Genomic DNA, 21,631 nt, shown 5'->3' with positions numbered 1-21,631 from the left:
CCCACATCAGCATCTGCCAGGCCAGGTGTGAACAAATCAGGGTGTTCTGTCCTGTCCTGTTCACTCACATTGTTCCTCACGTTTGTCTTTTCAGGAAAACCAGTTCTGTGTCCCTGGAGGCCCCCAGCTCAGTCCTGGGGTCCCAGGCAAAGCCTGGCCTCGAGCTTCCACGTGGGACAGCCGTTCAGCTCGCAGGCTGCTGAGGACCAGGCGGAGGCCGGGCCCCTGCACTCGATCATCAGCAGCTCGGAGACTGTGCAGGGTGAGGCGTAGTGCGGGGTGAGGCGTGCGGCCAGGGGCCTGGAGTCCGCTGCCCCCTCGAGGGGGATTACTGAGGCAGAAGCAGTGCTTGAGGGAGCCACGCACTCACTTCAGACGGAGGAAGGGCTTGGTTGGAGGGAGGGGTCCCCAAAACAATGCCTCCTGCGTTTCCGGCTTCCCCAGCACTTCTGACTTCCATCCTGGCGCGTCTGGCGCCCTCTGGTGGTCACCGGGAGTTGGCGCAGGCGCCTGCACATCTGCTAATGATCACCAAGTGAACGGAAGCTCGGCACGGCCCTGCGTTCCCGGGATGTGTGGAGGGCAGGCTCCGGAGCCGGTCCTGCCGCGGGTCCATTTCTGGCTTTCAGATGAGACAGCAACAGAGTACTTAATGCTTGGGTTAAGAGGAGTGAGGTTTTCTCCTTTGCTTTCTTAATGATTAATCTGGAAACCACCTCATTCAAGAATAGAATCTGGGGTCTGGTTGTGGAGGCAGGTCGATGGCTTCTGCGAGCCGCGGGACCTGAGTCCTGCAGGCCCCGACGAGGAGGGTGGGTGCGGGCTTGTCCGCGCTTCTCCGGGAGTGGGGACCCCTGATCTGTTCTTCTGCCTGAGCCCCAGGTGCTTGGCTTTGTTTTTGTTTTTTTCTTTTTTTGTTTACTGTTTTGAGAAATGTTTAAAGATTTTTTTTACCTTACCTTAAAGATTTTTTTGAATGTTGCAAAGCATGTTCTTATGTGAAAAAGGACGTTAAACTTTCCTGGTTGCATCTGTGGTTCGTTACTAGGCTCTGCTACCAAACACGAGTTCCAGGCTGAGACAAAGAAGCTCCTAGACATTGTTGCCCGTTCCTTGTACTCAGAAAAAGAGGTGCGTGCCTACTAATCACTCCCAGCGCTGGCTGGTTCTGTTGGCAAGACTGTTTCTGTGCTGTCCTGGGAAAATGCCAGCTAGTGGGTTAGCAGTGAGAAGGCATTAAATTTGGACAGGTACTGATCTTGGCTACCAATGAGAGTATTCTTACCAAAATCCATTGGGGTTTATGGACAGATATATCCAGGTGATTCTTTGAGCCACACTGAACCTGGGAAGTAATGCATTTTGCTGTTAATTTTTAAAAGTCTCAGGTGTTGGTGTGGGGCCCTGCTGAGGTCCATTTCTGGGGTGTTGCTCATGGACTCTGGACCCCGGGTTCACCTCCCTCATCACCTGGCCTCACTAGCCACAATCTGTGGGGCTGAAGGAAGAAGACCCCTCAGTGTGGAGCAGAGCGGCAAGGAGCGCCCGGGGCCTTTGTGAGGAGACGAAGCTGCTCCGGGCTGACAGGCAGTGGTGAACCATCATTCCATGCTCGTTGTTGCTAAAATGCAGAGAATTTGAGAGGGGTAAAGCACAGCTTACCAAAATGAAAGGACCTTCCAGGAAGTATTTCCAGGTCTCGTCCTGCTAAACTCCATCCCCAGGTGGCCCCGTGACACCCAGCTGCTTCTCTCTCGGGGCCAGGTCAGGCTCCCATGTGCTGCATCTGACTATAAGTGGAGGTTTATCAGAGGAGAAGGGCTGTGCATACCCGGGTCAGTCATGGGGCCTGTGGCCCCCTTTTCTCCTGAACATGGGAGATCTGGTTTGTGGCAACCCACTAGATTAAGTGAAGCTGGTGAACCCTTCACGGAGAAGAGAAAATATGTTTTGAGGATATTTTGACATCCCTTGGCAAGAGCTGAGAAAGAAGTTGTCTCACGGGGCCCTTGAAGTTGGAAGTAACAGACTCCTAGCTCCAGGCTGATGCTGAGGAAGGAGCAGTAGAGTCAGAGGTGACAGAAAGCTGGACCAGGGGAACATGATCCACCTCCAGTCATCCTGCGGGCAACTCTGGGGAAACTGGCTTTGAGGACGACGGGAAGTCTTTATCTGGTTAAACGCTTCCTCCCCCACCCCAGTCGGTAACACTGCTGCAGAGGCTGCTGACAGATGGGTCCTGCAGCACGGCGTCTCATCTCCATTTCCGTAGGTGTTCATTCGCGAGCTCATCTCCAACGCAAGCGATGCCTTGGAAAAGCTGCGTCATAAGCTGGTGTCTGAAGGCCAAGCGCTGCCAGACATGGAGATTCACCTGCAGACTGACGCTGACAGAGGCACCATCACAATTCAGGTACCTCCCCCGATGGGCCGGGAGATGGCCTGCCTGTCCGTCACGTCTCTAGGCTCCCAGTGACCTGCTGACCACCTTTAACTGAATATAGTTCCCTGTGCTGTATACAGTAGGCCCTTGATGTTTACCTCCTATATGTTCCAGTTTGCATCTGCTCACCCCAAACTCCCAGTCCTTCCCTTCTCCACCTGCCCTGTCCCGTGGCAGCTGCAAGTGTGTTCCCTATGTCTGTGATTCTGTCACTATTTCATAGATAGATTTGTGTCTTACTTTAGAGTCACATCTGAGTGATATTCTATGATAACTGTCTTCCTCCAGTCTCTCAGTCCATCCACGTTGCTACAGACGGCACTGTTTCATTCTTACTCCCGGCTGAGTAATACTCCATTGTGTGCATGTGTGTGTGACACGCACACCACGTCTTTTCCTTCATCTGTCGACGGACATTTAGGTTGTTTGATGTCTTGGCTGTTGTGAACAGTGCTGCTGTGAACATGGGGGTGCGTGTGTCTTCTTGAATTGGAGCTTTATCTGGATATATGCCCAGGAGTGGGATTGCTAGATCATGTGGCAACTCTAGTTTTTTGAGGAACCTTCATATTGTTTTTCATAGTGGCTGCACCAACTTACATTCCTATCAACAGTGTAAGAGGGTTCCCTCTTTGAAGAGGAGCCCCGTCATTCAAAGATAAGCACCGTTAACATTTCAGTGTATGTCTGACTGGGTTTGCCTACATACCCAGACAGGGTAAAGAAGGTTTCTGACTGCGCTGTGTGGCTTGTGGGATCTCACTTCCCCAGAAAGGGATTGAACCCGGGCTCTCAGCGTTGGGAGCATGGGGTCCTAACCACTGGACCACCAGGGAATTCCCTAAACAGATTTTTAAACCACAGAGTATTTTTCATGTAAGGTGACCCTTGAACAACACTTGGGTTGGTGGGGCAGGACCTCCTCACTAAGATCCACACAGAACTTACAGCCTGTCCTCTGGATACCTGGTTCCTCCACATTTGTGGGTCTCCCTCTGTGGTTCCTCTGTACCCACGGTTCTGCATCCACAGACTCAGCCAGCTGCTGTTGTTCAAGGGTCAGCTGTGCCCTTCACATTTTGACCCTGCTTTTACTGCATGTTATTGTATATTCTCTGGTACTGTGTTTTAATCACAGTTAGCTGTTTGGATTGACAGTCTTACTGTAGACACAGCAATACACAGTTTAAGGTCAGAAAGTAAGAAAGGCAGAAGTGGGGTTCATCAGGTGGTGGGCCTGAGGGCCGTCATGTTGCCGAGGTAGCTGCTCTGGGCCCTGCTGCCCATGTCTTTGTGGGGCGTCCGTCCCTGTGGGTCTCTTCCCAGCAGGCCTGGCTCCGCTGCTCAGAACGGCTGCTGCTCTGTGATCTTCCGTCGGCTCCTCTGCTCTCTGCATGTGTGCCTTTCTTGCCGGCTGCTGCTGTTGTTTTAAGAAACTTTATTGAAGTATGTTTATGTATTATCAGGTCCCCCAAGTTCACGTGTTCAGGGAGTTTGGACTGACACACACAGTCGTGGGCCCACCATATCACTGGGGTCATCACCCAGCATTCCCCACCCTTCCTAGCCCTCATCAGCCACTGACCTGCTTTCTGTTGCTATGGTTTTCTATTTTCTACTATTTCACATAAACATAGTTACACAGGAGGTGGTCTCTTGAGTTTGACTTTTCACTTGTCACAGTGGATTTGAGAGTTCTCCACGTGGTCAGACGGATCAGTAGTTTGTTCCTTTCTGTTACTGAGAAGCGTTCTGCTGTATGAAGGCATCACAGCTTCACCAGTCTCCTCACCAGCTTCTCCAGCGAGCACTGGAGATGATAGGGATTGAGCTGCCATGAATATTTCAGTCTTTGTGTGGACACATGTTTTCATTTCTTTTGGGTAAATACCTTGGAATAGGATTCCTTGGTTGTAAGGAAAGTGTCTGTTTAACTTTAGAAGAAATGGCCAAGCATTGCCAAAAGCAGGTGTCCCATTCTGCGTTCCTCCTGATAGCACGTCCTTGACACACTCGTCATTGTTGGTCTTTAATTTCAGCCATTTTAGTGAGCAAGCAGGGTTTCTCGTTGTAGTTTTAGTTTTCATTTCCCTAATGGTTAAAGGTGTTTCATGTATCTTCTTTGTGAAATGCCTTTCAGATTTTTGCTCATTTTTAATCATTGTTTGTCATTTTATTGCATTTTAAGTTCTTTGTATAGTCTAGATTCGAGTCCTATATCAGATATACTTTGCGAATATTTTCCCCTAGTCCGTGACTTGCCTTTTTATTTTCTTAGGTAGTAGCTTTTGAAAGGCATAAGTTTTTAATGAAATGCAGTTTATCACTTTTATGTTTCATGCTTTTAGTGACCTATTGAAGAAGTGTCTACCTATTCCAGAGAGATAAAAGATTTCCTCCTGTCTTTTCTTCTAGAAGTTTCACAGCCTTGGCTGTTACACTTAGCCCTCTGATCACGTGGTGTCTGCGTAAGGGAGACGGGCTGGGCGCTGCTCCGCCTGTGGCTGCTGCTTGTTTCGGCACCATTTGTTCTTCCCGGCCGCAGTGGTTTGTCTTGGAACCTTTGTCACAGATCGTGTGACGCTGTGAAGCTCTGTCTGGACTCTGTTTTGTCCCTGTATCTAAGTGTCTGTCCTCTGGTGAGGTTTTCCCCAGTAAGGCCTGGCTGGTGGAATCCACCTTTCCTGATAACCTGCTGTGATGTCACGGGCCGTGAGCGGGTCCGACTGCTGCGCTTGTACCTGGCTGTTGGCGCACGTGCCCTCGTGTTCAGCCTGTCTGTCTCCTAGGACACCGGCGTCGGGATGAGCCGGGAGGAGCTGGTGTCCAACCTGGGAACCATCGCCAGGTCTGGTTCGAAGGTGAGGCCCCCGCCTTCCCTTGGGTGCTACTGCTGCTCCCCTCAGGTCAAGCATCCTAAGGCAGCTCTGACCAGGGCTGGTCTCAGATGCGCTGGTCGCCAGCTTCAGAGGACTGTCCTCCAGTGCGTTTGTGCCAGGAGCTCCCTGCGTCATCATGGGGCCCTCAGAGGTAGTTTGTTATTTGCTGGATGGACCAGCTGGAGTGGGTACTTTGCCCACAGCTAGAGACTGGCTGACCCCAGGTTCAAAGCCAGTCCATCTCCGTCCGACGCCTTTCTGACCGGCCTCACCCTGCAGGCCTTTCTGGACGCACTGCAGAGCCAGGCGGAGGCTGGCGGCAAGATCATCGGCCAGTTCGGCGTGGGCTTCTACTCGGCCTTCATGGTGGCCGACAGGGTTGAGGTCTATTCTTGCTCGGTGGACGCAGGCAGCCCTGGGTACCGGTGGCTCTCGGATGGGTGAGTGAGTGAGCGGGCCCCACATCACCCACAGAGTGTCCCCCATGCCCTGGGCCACCAAGGCCTGGTCTGGAAGCACCAGCAGCTTCTTGGGCTTTCATGGGAGGCCTGAGCCCTGCGCTCAGGGTCTTAACTCCTTTTGCTGTTGGGTCCCACTCTGCTCCAGGGTGGGTGCCTCTTCTGAGGGTGTGTCCTTGATTCCTCGGGGGTGTCAGGGTCTGGCCTCCTGCTGGCCCACCACGTGCTGGGCTTGCCTCACGAGTGGATGTCCAGGAGCATCTCAACTTTTCACGGAGGCTGGCACCTGCTATGGCTGAGGTCAAGTGTGTGTCTCCTGAACACCCAGACTTAATTTCTGAACCTGCATTCCCGCCCTGCTAGGGCACAGCCCGTGTCCCTCATCAGAACAGAGATTTCTGTTTTGTTCCATGAACATGGGGCCAGGTCAGCTGGGATGAGAGATGACAATGTGCCCCCCTCCACTCCAGCCCCGACGGGCCTCTGCTCTCCAGAGGCAGCTCCCGGCCGGGGCTCCAGAACGTGGAGGTCTCACAGGAGGGGGTCTCCCAGGGTCTGGTGCTCACCAGCCACCACAGGGAACATGAGGCCCAGAGGCTGTGCTCATGAGCAGGGGCCCTGCACCCCAACCCCAGCGCCACTGTCCCTGGGGGAGGGTTTGCAGCTTGGTTCGGAAGCGGCAAGGCTCTGACTCCCTTTCTGTTCGAGTCCTGGGGCTGCACTGGCCATCTGACGGATGGACTCACCTCCCCTCTCCCCCTTAGCTCTGGGGTGTTTGAAGTTGCCGAAGCCTCAGGAGTTAGAACCGGGACGAAAATCATCATCCACCTCAAGGCCGACAGCAGAGAGTTCGCCAGCGAGGCCCGGGTTCGAGGTGAGCGTGAGCTTGGGCCTCTGGGGCAAGCTTTGTGGGGGCTCAGGGTCTCATCTTCGTCCCACTGCTGTGTGGTGTCACTGGCCACCTGCCCGGCCTGAGTCCAGGCTTCGGACAACCAGAGCGGGTGCAGTGCCAGGAACTCCCTGCTGTCCAGGTCTCACTGTTGCTACTGAATGTGCCCAGCACCTTCCAGGGGTCGCGTTACCCGTGAAACCCTAATTAGGCTGCCAAGAAGGTATGCATGTCTCAGGGTGGCCTGGGCCCCCAGACCCAGTTCTGGAGCAAGTTCTACTCCCCGTCGGGGCAGGGCAAGGACGAGGCCTCCCAGAGCTTTCGTGTCTAGAAGCTTCCAGTATTCATTGTTGTTTCTCTGTCTTCCAGATGTGGTGACAAAGTACAGCAACTTTGTCAGCTTCCCTTTGTACCTGAACGGAAGGCGCATGAACACCCTGCAGGTGAGGCCTGCTGCCTGCGGGCTCGGCAGCCACGAAGCTGAGCTGCTGCCTGTCGGGCCAGCCAGGCAGATGGGCCTGGGGGTGGCGTCCGAGCCCCAGGGTGAGGTGTTGGGGCGGGCAGGGTGGTGAGACCTGTGGGTACACCAGGGAGTCACCTTCACGGGCCACACCCCGCACTTCTGGCTGTGTTCAGTCACTCTGCCCTCAGCACCGTCAGTTCTGGAACAGGTCACCCCTGCTCCCCCCCAGAAAGAGACCCCCACCGTCAGCAGCCCCTTCCCTGAGCCCCCAGTAACCACAGTCTGCTTCCTGGTTGCTTATTCTGGACGTTTCCTAGAAATGGAATCAGACGTCATGTAGCCTTGTGCGTCTGGCTTCTTACCATGTTTTCAGGGCTCGAGCTGGTGGGAGCGCCTTGACGCTGTGTCCCTTTCCGGCTCGATCGCCTTCCCTGAGCCTCTCACCTCCTGGCGGTTGGTGTCGGTCGTGTGCGGCCTTGTCCAGGTTTTGCCTCCTTGCTCTTCCTGACACTGTGCTGGGGACGGGGCAACTGGTTTCAGAGCCGTCTGTGTGTGTGTCCGTGTGTCTGTCCAGCACTGGGCACTGCAAGCTCCACCCAGACGTTGTTGGGAAGGTGTGTCTGAAACAACGTTCCTGTTCCTCTGTTTCCAGGCAATCTGGATGATGGACCCCAAGGACGTGGGTGAGGGGCAGCACGAGGAGTTCTACCGCTACATCGCTCAGGCCCATGACAGGCCGCGCTACACCTTGCACTACAGGACGGACGCGCCGCTCAGCATCCGCAGCATCTTCTATGTGCCGGACGCGGTGCGCGCCCCACCCGCCCCAGCCCAGCGCTCGGGTGGAAGTCAGCCTTCCTGACTTTGAGTGCCTGGAGCCCGTTTCTCTCTGAGCGTGCACACGCGTCCCCGGGACCTGTCAGGAAAGCACAGCCCTGGGCCCCACCTTAAGCAGGTCCCCGCAAGGCTATGTGCAGACTGCAGTCCTGGTCGGGAGCAGGCTCGGCAGACGGCGACGCTCTGGCCTTGGCAGCCCCACGCCAGCGCGTGCTCCGCTGCCGAGTGCAATGCGAGGGCCCATGGGTCACACTGAGACAGGCGCGTGGGGCTGGGTTCCAGAAGCTGCAGGCACGGGAACTTGAATTTCTCTTATTTTCCACACGTCATAAAGTGCTCTTTTTTGCCTTTTCCTACCATTTAAAAATGGAAGAACTGTTCTAAGCTGCTTGAACGGTTGATTCGGCCTGTGGGCTCTAATTTGCCAACCCCGGGCCCCGGCAGGTGTGGCTCTGTTCAGAGGGTCCCATCGTGTTTACGGGAAGGGCGGCAGCTGCCCAGAGAGGCCCCTCCTGGCCCAGAGCCTTGGTGTTGGGGCCGGCCTCTCTGGGCACCACACGTACGCCCCAAATCTCCCGGCCCAGGCAGCCTCAGGAAGGGCCCCTGACCGTGGCGCTCCGCCTCCGCAGGGCCTGCTCCTCCTGACGCTGCCCTTGCTTTGCCTCCAGAAACCATCCATGTTTGACGTGAGCCGGGAGCTGGGCTCCAGCGTGTCGCTGTACAGCCGCAAGGTCCTCATCCAGACCAAGGCCACCAACATCCTGCCCGCATGGCTGCGCTTCGTCCGGGGTTCGTATCTGTGCCCAGCGTGTGGTGAGGCCCCGCAGCCCCGGGAGCAGCTCCTCCTGGGCAGGCTCGCCTGTGCTGAGCTCGGCGGGGTCCGTGGGGGCGCCGCATCCTCACAGCCCTGGCCTCCTCTCGAGCTTCCCACCTCCAGACACTGGGTTCAGTTGATTGATCCATGACAGTTTTATGATTTTGAGCAAAAAATCTAGGAGGTGGCTTTCAGAGAGTCCAGCAGGTGCTGAAATTGTAGAAACTGTCCCGGCAAAGGCTTGCTGGCCTTGCCTGCTTTTCTTCCAACCCCGTAACCCAGGTCATGACCTGGACACTGCATGGGTGAATTCTAGGACGAGGGGTTGGGCAGGGAGGCCCCCAAGCGTCCCCTGCTCTCACCCACACATGGCCACGTCTCAGGTGTGGTGGACAGTGAGGACATCCCCCTGAACCTCAGCCGGGAGCTGCTGCAGGAGAGCGTGCTCATCAGGTGAGTCAGCAGACGCGGTGCCACCTGGGCAGGTCTGCCTCTGCCACCAAAGGTGGGCTCGAAGCTGCCCAGCCTGGAGCTCAGGTGCCCGCAGAGCTGTGGCGGGGGCACGTGCAGGTCGCCTGTGCTCTGCCCCGTGGTGCCCTTTGGTTGTCATGAGGGGTTTGGGGACCGACGTGCAGAAGTGCTGCCTCTGCCCCATGTCCCTCCCGCGGCCGAGCCCTGGCCCCCGGCCCCTGGCCCCTGGCCCTGGGGCAGCCGCGGCAGGGAGGTTCCAGAGGCTGTCCTGGACAGACGAGGTGGAGGACAGCCTCAGAGCCAGGACGTCTGACCTCAGTCCAGAAGCTCACTCATGGTGGAAAGGAAGCAAGGGCTGGGCCTGAGACCCACCTGGAGACGTCACTCTTGGAATCCATGTGGGCAGGGGTGGCCGTCCTTCTCGTCTCCCATCCTGATGGCGGCCGCAGCTTCGGTCTACGGAGTGTTTATTCTCCCCAAGGCTGTCCTGAGCCCTCCTGTGTGCAGTCCGTCTCCTCGGGGGTGGGACGCCGTAGGGCTCCATGTCACAATTGTGGAAACCGAGTCACGGGGGGTCACCACCACCAGGGAGGGAGCCTGGATTTGAGCCCGTGTCTTCTGACTGCAGCCACGTGCTCTGCCCCCCACAGCCGGAGCTGGGCTGACCCAGACGCTGGCGAGACTGAGGCTGCAGGCACAGGTGTGTCCAGCCATTCAGTCACTGCTTGTGGTTTTCCAGGGCTGGGTTGTCATCTTTACCAGCAGAGTCGGCCTTAAGTGAAATTTTTTACAAGAAGCGTGACACAGAATACATTTTCCCTAAGCCCTGGGAGAGTCAGCTGTGCGCTGAGTGCCCACTGGCCCCACGTCTTGGGTGCGCGTCTAGAGGACACACTCCAGTCGGGGTGGCGAGGCACACCTGCCACTCTCCGCAGACCGCCCACACCACACGCCCGTCGTGGCCTCTGCAGCAAGAGGGTCCCGTCCAGGGTCACACCCGCCTTTAGCTATGGCGTTTCTCTGGTCTGGAGGCTGGCTGAGTTCCAGTCATTCCCTGACCCTCGAGACCTGTCTGAGGTCCCCGTGATTTCCTGGGGGCCCTGGTGAGGGTCTTGGTGCCCTGCTTGCTTGGGTGCAGCAGGAGTACCGTGTGCGTCCTGTCAGGCGGGCCGAGACGGGAGCTGTCCCCTCACTGGCGCTGACACTTGACTAAGGGGGTGTCTGCCAGCCTTCGCAGGTGAAATGCCTCTTTTTGCCTCTGTAATTGGTAATGATATGTGGGAGTGGTGTTTTGTAGCTGTGTGTTCATCAGTTCAGTTCAGTCACTCAGTCATGTCCGACTCTTTGCGACCCTATGAACCGCAGCGCGCCAGGCCTCCCGGTCCATCACCAACTCCCGGAGTCTACCCAAACCCATGTCCATCGAGTCAGCGATGCCATCCAACCATCTCATCCTCTGTCGTCCCCTTCTCCTCCCGCCTTCAATCTTTCCCAGCATCAGGGTCTTTTCAAATGAGTCAGCTATTCGGATCAGCTGGCCAAGGTATTGGAGTTTCAGCTTCAACATCAGTCCTTCCAATGAACATTCCAGGACTGATCTCTTTTAGGATGGACTGGTTGGATCTCCTTGCAGTCCAAGGGACTCTCAAGAGTCTTCTCCAACACCACAGTTCAAAAGCATCAATTCTTCGGTGCTCAGCTTTCTTTGTAGTCCAACTCTCACATCCATACATGACCACTGGAAAAACCATAGCCTTGACTAGACGGACCTTTGTTGGCAAAGTAATGTCTCTGCTTTTTAATATGCTGTCTAGGTTGGTCATAACTTTCTTTCCAAGGAGTAAGCGTCTTTTAATTTCATGGTTCCGATCACCATCTGCAGTGATTTTGGAGCCCAGAAAAATAAAGTCAGCCACTGTTTCCCCATCTATTTGCCATGAAGTGATGGGACCAGATGCCATGATCTTAGTTTTCTGAATGTTGAGCTTTAAGCCAACTTTTTCACTCTCCTCTTTCACTTTCATCAAGAGGCTCTTTCGTTCTTCTTCACTTTCTGCCGTAAGGGTGGTGTCATCTGCATATCTGAGGTTATTGATATTTCTCCCGGCAATCTTGATTCCAGCTTGTGCTTCCTCCAGCCCAGCGTTTCTCATGATGTACTCTGCATATAAGTTAAACAAGCAGGGTGACAATATACAGCCTTGACGTACTCCTTTTCCTATTTGGAACCAGTCTGTTGTTCCATGTCCAGTCCTAACTGTGGCTTCCTAACCTGCATACAGGTTTCTCAAGAAGCAGGTCAGGTTCTCTGGTATGCCCATTTCTTTCAGAATTTTCCACAGTTTATTGTGATCCACACAGTCAAAGGCTTTGGCATAGTCAATAAAGCAGAAGTAGATGTTTTTCTGGAACTCTCTTGCTTTTTCGATGATCCAGCGGATGTTGGCAATTTGATCTCTGGTTCCTCTGCCTTTTCTAAAACCAGCTTAAACATGTGGAAGTTCACGGTTCACGTATTGCTGAAGCCTGGCTTGGAGAATTTTGAGCATTACTTTGCTAGCATGTGAGATGTGTGCAATTGAGCAGTAGTTTGAGCATTCTTTGGCATTGCCTTTCTTTGGGATTGGAATGAAAACTGACCTTTTCCAGTCCTGTGGCCACTGCTGAGTTTTCCAGATTTGCTGGCATATTGAGTGCAGCACTTTCACAGCATTGTCTTTCAGGATTTGAAATAGCTCAACTGGAATTCCATCACCTCCACTAGCTTTGTTTTTAGTGATGCTTCCTAAGGCCCACTTGACTTCGCATTCCAGGATGTCTGGCTCTAGGTGAGTGATCACACCATCGTGATTATCTGGGTCACAAAGATCTTTTTTGTACAGTTCTTCTGTGTATTCTGGCCACCTCTTCTTAATATCTTCTGCTTCTGTTAGGTCCCTACCATTTCTGTCCTTTATTGAGCCCATCTTTGCATGAAATTTTCCCTTGGTATCTCTAATTTTCTTGAAGAGATCTCTAGTCTTTCCCATTCTGTTGTTTTCCTCTATTTCTTTGCACTGATCACTGAGGAAGGCTTTCTTATCTCTCCTTGCTATTCTTTGGAACTCTGCATTCAAATGGGAATATCTTTCCTTTTCTCCTTTGCTTTTTGCTTCCCTTCTTTTCACAGCTATTTGTAAGCTCTCCTCAGACAGCCATTTTGCTTTTTTGCTATTCTTTTTCTTTTTGGGATGGTCTTGATTCCTGTCTCCTGTACAATGTCACGAACCTCCATCCATAGTTCATCAGGCACTCTATCTATCAGGTCTAGTCCCTTAAGTCTATTTCTCACTTCCACTGTATAGTCATAAGGGATTTGATTTAGGTCATACCTGAATGGTCTGGTGGTTTTCTCCACTTTCTTCAATTTCAATCTGAATTTGGCAATAAGGAGTTCATGATTTGAGCCACAGTCAGCTCTCCCATTCTTATTTTTGCTGACTGTAAAGAGCTTCTCCATTTGGCTGCAAAGAATATAATCAATCTGATTTTGGTGTCAACCATCTGGTGATGTCCATGTGTAGAGTCTTCTCTTGTGTTGTTGGAAGAGGGTGTTTGCTATGACCAGTGCATTCTCTTGGCAGAATTCTATTAGCCTTTGCCCTGCTTCATTCTGTACTCCAAGGCCAAATTTGCCTGTTACTCCAGGTGTTTCTTGACTTCCTACTTTTGCATTCCAGTCGCCTATAATGAAAAGGACATCTTCTGGGTGTTAGTTCTAGAAGGTCTTGTAGGTCTTCATAGAACTGTTCAGCTTCTTCAGCGTTACTGGTCGAGGCATAGACTTGGATTACTGTGATATTGAATACACTTATACATACTTTTCTTAATATTTTTACAACTTATTTGCATGATTTGATTTCCATTTTACTCAGGAGTTATGATCTGGTACTGTCATTGTGTGATGCCTGAACTGTCCCAGGCTTAGCGGGAACTCCTCAGGCTGACTCCTTTGCCCCATCCCCATCGTGCTTTGTCTTCCGCCTTCACATCTGCTCCCAACGGTGCGGAATCTGCCTGATTATCCCCAAGGTGTTTCTCTCCGGTCTTTTCCCTGAAACAAGCCTGCCCTCCCCCAGCTCCCCAGCTCCCTCACCGGCTCAGGCCCTGATGCCATACTGTGGGCTGCCCGCTGTCCCAGCCTGCACCCTTTTCTGGGGTCCTTGGACTCTGACACTCCATGCCAGGCTCCCCAGACCCCTGCCCTGCACGGACACCTCTTGGTCCCGTCCAAGCTGCTGTGGCTCCCCCACCACGGACGCAGGCGCTGCCCTGTCCTGTTCTGCCTTGTGGCTGATGGACCGAGTTATTCAGGATGAGAATAAAAAGAGGAAAAGCTGAACTGAACGTTAAATGTTATTGTTTCCCTACTCTGAAACAGATGGTAAGTTTACCTTTTTAAAGGAGAGGCAGAATACTTTTAGACATTTGTTCTCTCTCGGGTCTTGGTGTGGCGCACGGGTCTTCTGTTGCAGCACGTGGGCTCCAGAGTTGTGGCCCAGGCGCAACTGCTCAGTGCCATGTGGGGGCCCAGCTCCCTGACCAGGGACCCCGCCTGTGTCCCTGCACTGCCCGGCAGGTCCCCAACCACTGCACCACCAGCGAAGTCCCAGGGCAGAGTGTTAGGGAAATAAAAACACCCCCTAATCCCATCAAAAAAGTTGTTCAAAATTTTATGCCATTATGTAATGTTCTGGTAAATACCCTGGTGCAAAAAATACCAATTTTGTAAAACTGTAGTGCACATATAGTATTTCCAGGATGAAAAGTGAAAGTGTTAGTGGTCAGTCGTGTCTGACTCTTTGCAACCCCGTGGACTGCAGCCCGCCAGGCTCCTCAGTCCATGGGATTCTTCAGGCAAGAATACTGGAGTGGGTAGCTCTTCCCTTCTCCAGGGGATCTTCCCTACCCAGGGATCAAACCCAGGTCTTTGCACTGCAGGCAGATTCTTTACCATCTGAGCCACCAGGGAAGCCTCTATCCAGTATAAACCAAAATTAAAGTATACAAGCATGGATCATAATTATGAAAAATATAACGTACAAGAAGTCGTTTTTGCATACTTAGTATATATGTGTACTCTGTAATTTATCCATACTGGGATTTTTCTGGTTTTTCTTTCAACTCAGGCACTTTTTTCATGTCATTAAGAATCATGTTAGAGGGTGTAATTTTTAATGGCGTGTAGTTTTCCATCATTCATTTCAACCTGTTCTCTCCTGTTGAACACTGAAGCTTGTTCATAGTTGTGTTTTATGTGCTATAGTGAAAATCCTGGTCCATGAATCTTTACCAGGAGAGCCACAAGGGAAGCCCTAGGGGCTCCTGCCTCTAGGGGGCGCCTGTCTCCTTAACTGCAGTTGACCACAGGTCACCCTTCCTTTCTGGTATGTTGTCTTCACTCCTCTGATTATTAGGTGGCTAATGTCCTTCTCGATGGCACCCCACTCCAGTACTCTTGCCTGGAAAATCCCATGGACGGAGGAGCCTGGTAGGCTGCCGTCTATGGGGTCACATAGAGTCAGACATGACTGAAGTGCAGCAGCAGCAATGTCCTTCTGTTTGATGGTATTCTGTGAAAGTTGCTTTCTTGTAGTAAATGCTTTTCTGTTCTGTAGAAAACTCCAGGGCGTTCTGCAGCAGAGGCTGATAAAATTCTTCATTGACCAGAGTAAAAAAGATGCTGAGAAATATGCCAAGTTTTTTGAAGATTACGGCTTGTTCGTGAGGGAGGGAATTGTGACCACAGCTGAGCAGGAGGTCAAGGTAGGGTCTGGGTCTTGGGCCTTCCTCTGGGCAGCCTCAGACCATGGAGGACACTGCTGAAGACCAGACACCTGAGCTTACTGGGACGTGAGGATGGCCAGCCGCGCTCCCAGGGGTCAGGCCTCTGGACCCCACAAGTGGTCCCTGCAGGCCCGGCTCCTCCAGGGCCCCTGCCTATGGCCAGAGGGGTGTAGGTGTGTGCCGTCTCCTCCCACAGGGCCTGGAGGACTTGAGGTCACAGAAGCAGGGACAGGCGAGGTGCCTGGTTTGCGGGTGGGGAGGGCAGCTCATCATGTGATGGGCAGAAGTCCTCTAACACTGGGGCTGGGGGTCAGATAACTGCATAATTACTTAAAAACAGTAAGACTGTTCCATAAACATTTTGGGGCCACTTTTAAGTTGTAATACAAAGGAAGGAGGGTGACTGACCGCCTGGGGTCTCAGGGGTGCTTCTGCAGGCTGGGGAGGGTGGGACAGGGGCCGAGCGCCCAGGCTGCCAACCTGCGCATCCCCCCCAGCCCTTCTTACCCTGGTTGTCCAACAGCTCCGGCACCGCCTGCTTGGGCTCCACCTGCGCCCTCTGTGTCCGTGGGAGCGGCACCCAGGTGGGGGCAGAGGCTTGTTTGAGCCCTTTATTGTGTCTCGTGTTTGTCAGGATCCGTCACGAGCAACAGAGCATGAACTGAGCCTCTGCACCTAGAGCCTGGCTTGCCGGCTGGGCCCCCAGATCCCTGTCTGCTCCCGTTACATCCCTACCACGTCACCCTCGTCGGGACTGTGCCCTTTGGGCACCGTGGTTTGTCAGATGAGGCGGTGGTGTAGACGCGGCAGTTTATCGTCAGGGCACGACCAGGCCCTAGCCCATTGCTGCTCTTTCGTCCTCATTGACGACGCCACCCGCAGTCACATACACATCTCAGCCAAGCAGAGACAGACACACCGCTCCTTCCAGGATCTGTTTTCCGAGTCACATGCCCACTTTGGTTAGCACACCCTGCTGTGAGGAGGGCTAGGGAGCGTGGACTTCACACCCATGTGCCCTGCTCCACGAGAGACAGGGTCTGTGACTTGGGACAGAGGGAGGCTGCTGGGTCTAAGAGCGGCTCTGTCACGGACAGGGCCTGGCCACTCCTGCGACCGTGCACGCGGCTTACCCGGAAGGGCCCGCTCAGCGAGGCCCTGGGCCAGCTGGAATGGCAGGTGGCGCCCAGGGGCCTGCACTGGAGCCCCCAGGTCCCCCAGACCCCAAGTCAGCCCTGTGTGCCACCCCCAGGCCAGGCTCCTGCAGCAGCTGCCTTGGCTGCAGACGCGGTGGGTCACCAGGCCAGCCAGAGCCGTCCTCCCTTACTGGAGGCCCCTGAGGTCCGTGCCCCTCAGTCGGGAGGCTTCCAGATCCAGGACCTGGAACTGCAGTGACCCGGCCTCTGCCACCTGCAGGAGGACATCGCGAAGCTGCTGCGGTACGAGTCGTCAGCACTGCCCGCCGGGCAGCTGACCAGCCTCCCGGACTATGCCGGCCGCATGCAGGCCGGCACCCGCAACATCTACTACCTGTGCGCCCCCAGCCGGCACCTGGCGGAGCACTCGCCCTACTACGAGGCCATGAAGCGGAAAAACACGGAGGTGGGTGAGCCGGGCCCCCCGCACCTCTTCTCCTCTCTGGCCAGGTCAGAGGGCGGGGGCCCTGAGCCCTGAAGGAGGGGCGTGCTCACTGGGAACTGACGGCCTGTGCCGGGGACCTGGAGAGCCGCCCACGGGCAGAGGTGGGCCTGGGCCACCCTCGATCCCCTCTCTAGGAAGTGACACGAAGGTCTCTCTACGACCATCTTCCATGTTCCTGCTCGCTGAGGGCTGTCTCTAAACCACTCACTTCTTCCAGGAGGCCCAGGAGCCCCGCTCCATCCCGAGCGGAGGCTTGCCCACCTGACGACGCCCTCTTGGCCCACACAGGTTCTCTTCTGCTATGAGCAGTTTGATGAGCTGACTTTGCTCCACCTGCGTGAGTTTGACAAGAAGAAGCTGATCTCTGTGGAGACGGACATTGTGGTCGACCACTACAAGGAGGAGAAGTTTGAGGACGGCGCCCCAGGTCAGCTCGCTTCCCTACCCTCCGGGTTCAGATGTGGCTGGTGACCTGGGGGTGGGTGAGGCCAAGAGGGCCCAGGGAGCTGGCACTGTTGGCCTCACGGCCTCTTCTGTCCTGCAGTGGTGGGTGTGTGTGGGGGGTTTTCTTTTCAATGTGTCTTCATAAGACTGATCAAGCTATCTAAGAGAATCAGAAGTTTTAAGGCCCTAATAAAATATCTGCATATGGGTCTCAGGTACCCAAAAAGCATCCTGAGGTATGAATTTATCAGCTGTATTTTATTTTTTAATATTTATTTGGGTGCACCAGGGCTTAGTTGTGGCACTCAGGACCTTCAGTCTTTATGGCAGCATGCAGGGAACTTCTAGTTGTGGCATGTGGGATCTGCTTCCCTGACCAGAGATTGAACCCAGGCCCCCTGCATTGGGAGCGCAGAGTCTTAGCCACTGGACCATCAGTGAGGTCCCTAATCCACTTGCTTTTAGATGCAGAGCGTTTTGATAGCTTCTGTGGTTGTGCCGGTCGGTGGCTGGCAGAGTGGAGGGAGCCCAGGGGGAGAGTTATGCAGACAGCCCAAGCTCACCCTTCCACTTGCCTGTAGCAGGAGACCGCCTGTCAGAGAAGGAGACAGAGGACCTGATGGCCTGGATGAGAAATGCGCTGGGGTCCCGAGTCACTGACGTGAAGGTGAGGCTCTCCAAGACGGGCCAGTGGCCAGCCGCCGTGACCCTCCGTGACCACACAGCTGGCCAGCCTGCCGTCTCTGGGCTGCTGGCCTGGCGGGTGCTCTCCCAGCAGTGGTTGGAGCCGTGGTGTGAGGCGGAGACCAGGCATGTCACTGCCCCCCTGCACTCGTGTGCCCTGTCATGTGTAGTCACATGTGCCCCGGGGTGCTGCTGACGCGAGACGAGCAAGCTCGGCTTTGCCTCCACTTTGTAGAGCAGGGGGAACCAAGAGTGAAGGTGAGCAGTTGAGGGCCTGGTGGGCAGAGAAGAGGGCTCCCCAGTTGGTCTGCCTGGTCCAGGTCTAAAGGGGCTGCAGTAGCTGAGGATACAAGAGCATACCATCCTGCTTGGGTTCTGAGTGGGGGTCTGGGTGGGCTTTAATGAGCTAGGAACCCACCAGTCCAGCTCAAAGCTGCGAGAGAGAGAAAGTCACCAGAGAACAGGCGTCACTGGCACGGCTGCGAGGGAGGGGCAGGTGTCCGAACGGCTGAGAGCAGAGGGCAGACCCAGGGCCCTGCGGGAGGCGGAAGGGGGTCTCTGGGCCGTGCGGGCCGCCGGGCAGGGAGCAAGGCGGCTTCCGTAGCACACGTGTCGTGTCCGTGCTTGGACGGACAGAATTAAGGGAGAGAGGCGGGGCCTGGAGACACAGGGTCGCTGTAGGACTTGGCAGTGGCCCCTGTGAAGCAGAGACATACAGGTAACACCAGGCAGGATGGACGCTGGAGGCTAATTGCTAGGTTAGAATTAGGCGGCTTTGCTGCGGTCAGGCCTCCTCTCCTTAGGGGATGATGGGGAGATAGGAAGGAAGGTGCACTACTGTCCTGTCTTGTCACCTGGCGAAGACTCGTATCTGTCAAGACCCTGCCAGGGCTCCCCTCACCTCTGGCCGTGCCTGCAGGTGACTCTCCGGCTGGACACCCACCCTGCTATGATCACGGTGCTGGAGATGGGGGCCGCCCGGCACTTCCTGCGCATGCGCCAGCTGGCCAAGACCCAGGAGGAGCGCGCACAGCTGCTGCAGCCCACGCTGGAGATCAACCCCAGGTGAGGCTGCTGGGGCCCGTGTCCCTCGATGCCCAGGGGGCACGCGTGCTCGGGTTTCTGACCCCCAGGTATTCTTTGAGTTGTATGAGTCCGTGTTCTTTCACTTGTAACACATAGAGAAGTACGTGAAGCTAATGGATAGTTTGGTTAATATTTATAAACATTCATGTTTAAGAAAATTGGCCCAGAAACTCCTGTTTTCCTCCCACTTGAATTGTCCCGCCCCCCAGAGGCAGCCACAGTCCTGACTCCAGGCACTTTGCATCGACACACAGCTCAGTTCTGTTTCTGAGCGGCTTGTGAAGGGACCCCTGTGCAGCCTCACTTTCCTTAGTCAGCCCGTGAGCCCGTCTGGGGTGACTGTGGTTTGTGTTCACAGCTGAGTCGTGTTCCGGGTATGAGTCTGCTCGGCACAGTAACTGTTCTGACAGACGCCGGGGTAGTTTCTGTTCGGAGGCTGTTGGGAGCAGGCTGCTCTGAACGCCTGTCCTCCACCTGGGGCGTGGGTGAGTCTCCAGGGCACGTGTCCAGGCGCGGAAGGGCTGTGTCCTCAGCTGGGCTGGGCCAGGCCCAGGGCTTCCGGAGGGCGAAGTGTCGGAACCCAGTCCTACGAGTGAGCCTTGGGCTTGGCTTTCTCCCAATGCCTTCTTTGTATATTTCATCGGCTGCAAATATCTTACTTACTTTTCACCTGTCTGAAGATATCTTCTGAAGAGAAATTCTTTATGTAATTAATTTTAATGTAATCAAATGTATGCATGTCTGAGGCCTTCTGGGGTCTTAGGAAATCTTTATTTCAGACATGTTTCTTCCCCTATATAAAGCCTTTCGTCTTCGTGGAGCCTGTCTGGGATCCGTGTGGGGGGTGGGCAGGGATACACTTCGGCTTCATGGAAACACCTGTTGCCTGGACTGTTAACTGCTTAATCTCTCCACTCCTGCTGATCTGTGCTGCCTTCTCAGCTGAGTATTTTTTTTTCTTTAGCATTCTTGTACATGTCTTTTTTATTTGATATTTTGAAATTTCACTTTCTAGCTGTTGTACATGGAGGCATTTTTTATTTTAGAAACTAACAAACAGCAGTAATTTTTTAAATCAAGTACCTAAGTTACCAAAAATGTTTAAGCGTTAATTTCCTTAAAACTATTCGGGAGTAGGGAAAGGTGCCTTTTCCAGCTTCTGAGCCAAATTACCAACCACACGATTACTAAGTAGGAGATCTGAATTGGCTCATGGCTGGCCACGCAGAGTGTCAAGGGCCTCTCCACAGCCACCCCGGTTGGCAGGTAGGCATAAGCAACAAAGGCCTGCCTAATGGGTGCATGGCTCCCAGCACTGTGTCCAGCAGAGATGGGCACTGACTGGACACCCACTGGCTTTAACTAGTTCTGGCACAAATGTAGTTTTATAAGATAGCTGTGCAGAGGGCTCATTTTCTATTGCCAAAAGACTAACTCATTTGCTCTAAAATTTGTTCATATGTTGAGTCTTTAGTATTCTCAACCATATGGAGCTCGTGGTGGGACACCTCCAGCGTGGGGTCCTCACCGGGTAGACGTTTGCTGCTGTGAACAGCGCTGGGCGGGGGGGACGGGGCGACACAGACACTGCCGCTGCCCTCGGCTCCTCCCCCAGTGCCTTCAGTTTTATCAAACACCTTCCTTTCTGCCATTCAAAAATGAAAATTACACCTTATAATTTTGATGTTTCCTATTGTAGTTTTTCGTCTGCAGAAAAAATTTCAGTTCTTATGTAGTTAAAAAGAGTCTTTCTGACTTCTATGTTTGTATTTAGCCTGAAAAGGCTTGCTTTCCCTTTTGAAGATTATAAACACTTCTTTCCTGTTTTCTAGTATTATACTTTACTTTTAGTTTTTTTTTTTATACTTTGCTTTTAGTTTTTACATTTAATCCTTGATCACTCTGGAAATTATTTTGGTTCTTGGTTCAAGGAATCACATAGGAAGAAATTTGCTTCCTGGGTGCTGCCCAGTTATCCTGTCTTATCACGTACTAATAAAATTGCTGTATGAATATGACCATTTATACACTGTCCATTTTGCACTATTACCATTCCATTTTCCAGAGCTAAACTACTTGATTATTTGTGCTTTATGTTTTAACTGGGACTCCCTCCTCCAATTTCTTCTGATTTTCCATGTTTACTTTTCTTGAATTTGGTAGATTTTTTTTAAGGAATAAGAATATAATTTAAGGAAAGTTTCACTTCTGTCTGTGGTCCACTTATCCAAGAATATGTCTTTTTGTTTGTTAAATTTGACTTTCTTTACCTCAGGAGTTTATAGTTTATATATTAATATCAAAACTTTTGCCAGGTTTTCTGGGTATGATCAGTTAAAGTTCTCATGTTTCTTTTTTAACACTGCACTCTTCTTCATCACCCTTTTGGTTGTTGTCGCATGTTCTAATGACCCCAGCGTTTCAGAAAAGTCACCCCAAGTTACCGGCTCTGAGCTAGTGTGTGGTTTCCGTGTTGCAGGCACATTCTCATCAAGAAGCTCAGTCAGCTGAGAGACAGCGAGCCTGACCTGGCCCAGCTGCTGGTGGATCAGGTGAGGCTGCTGGAGTGGGCGAAGAGCAGGCTGAGGCTTTGAGGTTTCCTCTAAAACCCTGTTTTAAACAGAACAACTCTCTTCCCTTCTTCTCTTTGCATTTGAGGTCCCTGGGTTGGACCCAGGCCTCGTTCCCCCTCCCAC

At 53.4% G+C, this 21,631-nt stretch overlaps 1 protein-coding gene across 1 annotated transcript in view; it reads left to right on the top strand.

Moving 5' to 3' along the window:
• The window catches only part of TRAP1 (TNF receptor associated protein 1), a 50,380-nt gene that overhangs the window by 28,474 nt on the left and 275 nt on the right, over window positions 1-21,631 (top strand). Inside the window, exons 2-17 of the mRNA XM_061152710.1 lie at window positions 95-262; window positions 1,049-1,131; window positions 2,273-2,413; window positions 5,233-5,304; window positions 5,602-5,762; window positions 6,545-6,654; window positions 7,039-7,112; window positions 7,785-7,940; window positions 8,638-8,758; window positions 9,167-9,236; window positions 14,912-15,059; window positions 16,497-16,682; window positions 17,010-17,148; window positions 17,747-17,832; window positions 18,769-18,914; window positions 21,415-21,487. Coding sequence (XP_061008693.1) covers window positions 95-262; window positions 1,049-1,131; window positions 2,273-2,413; window positions 5,233-5,304; window positions 5,602-5,762; window positions 6,545-6,654; window positions 7,039-7,112; window positions 7,785-7,940; window positions 8,638-8,758; window positions 9,167-9,236; window positions 14,912-15,059; window positions 16,497-16,682; window positions 17,010-17,148; window positions 17,747-17,832; window positions 18,769-18,914; window positions 21,415-21,487 — 1,934 coding nt within the window. The remainder of the gene's footprint in view (window positions 1-94; window positions 263-1,048; window positions 1,132-2,272; window positions 2,414-5,232; window positions 5,305-5,601; window positions 5,763-6,544; window positions 6,655-7,038; window positions 7,113-7,784; window positions 7,941-8,637; window positions 8,759-9,166; window positions 9,237-14,911; window positions 15,060-16,496; window positions 16,683-17,009; window positions 17,149-17,746; window positions 17,833-18,768; window positions 18,915-21,414; window positions 21,488-21,631) is intronic.

The sequence above is a fragment of the Dama dama genome, chromosome 10, assembly GCF_033118175.1.
Source record: "Dama dama isolate Ldn47 chromosome 10, ASM3311817v1, whole genome shotgun sequence".
Taxonomy (NCBI): Eukaryota; Metazoa; Chordata; class Mammalia; order Artiodactyla; family Cervidae; genus Dama; species Dama dama.
This window is presented reverse-complemented; position numbering and strand designations above follow the sequence as displayed.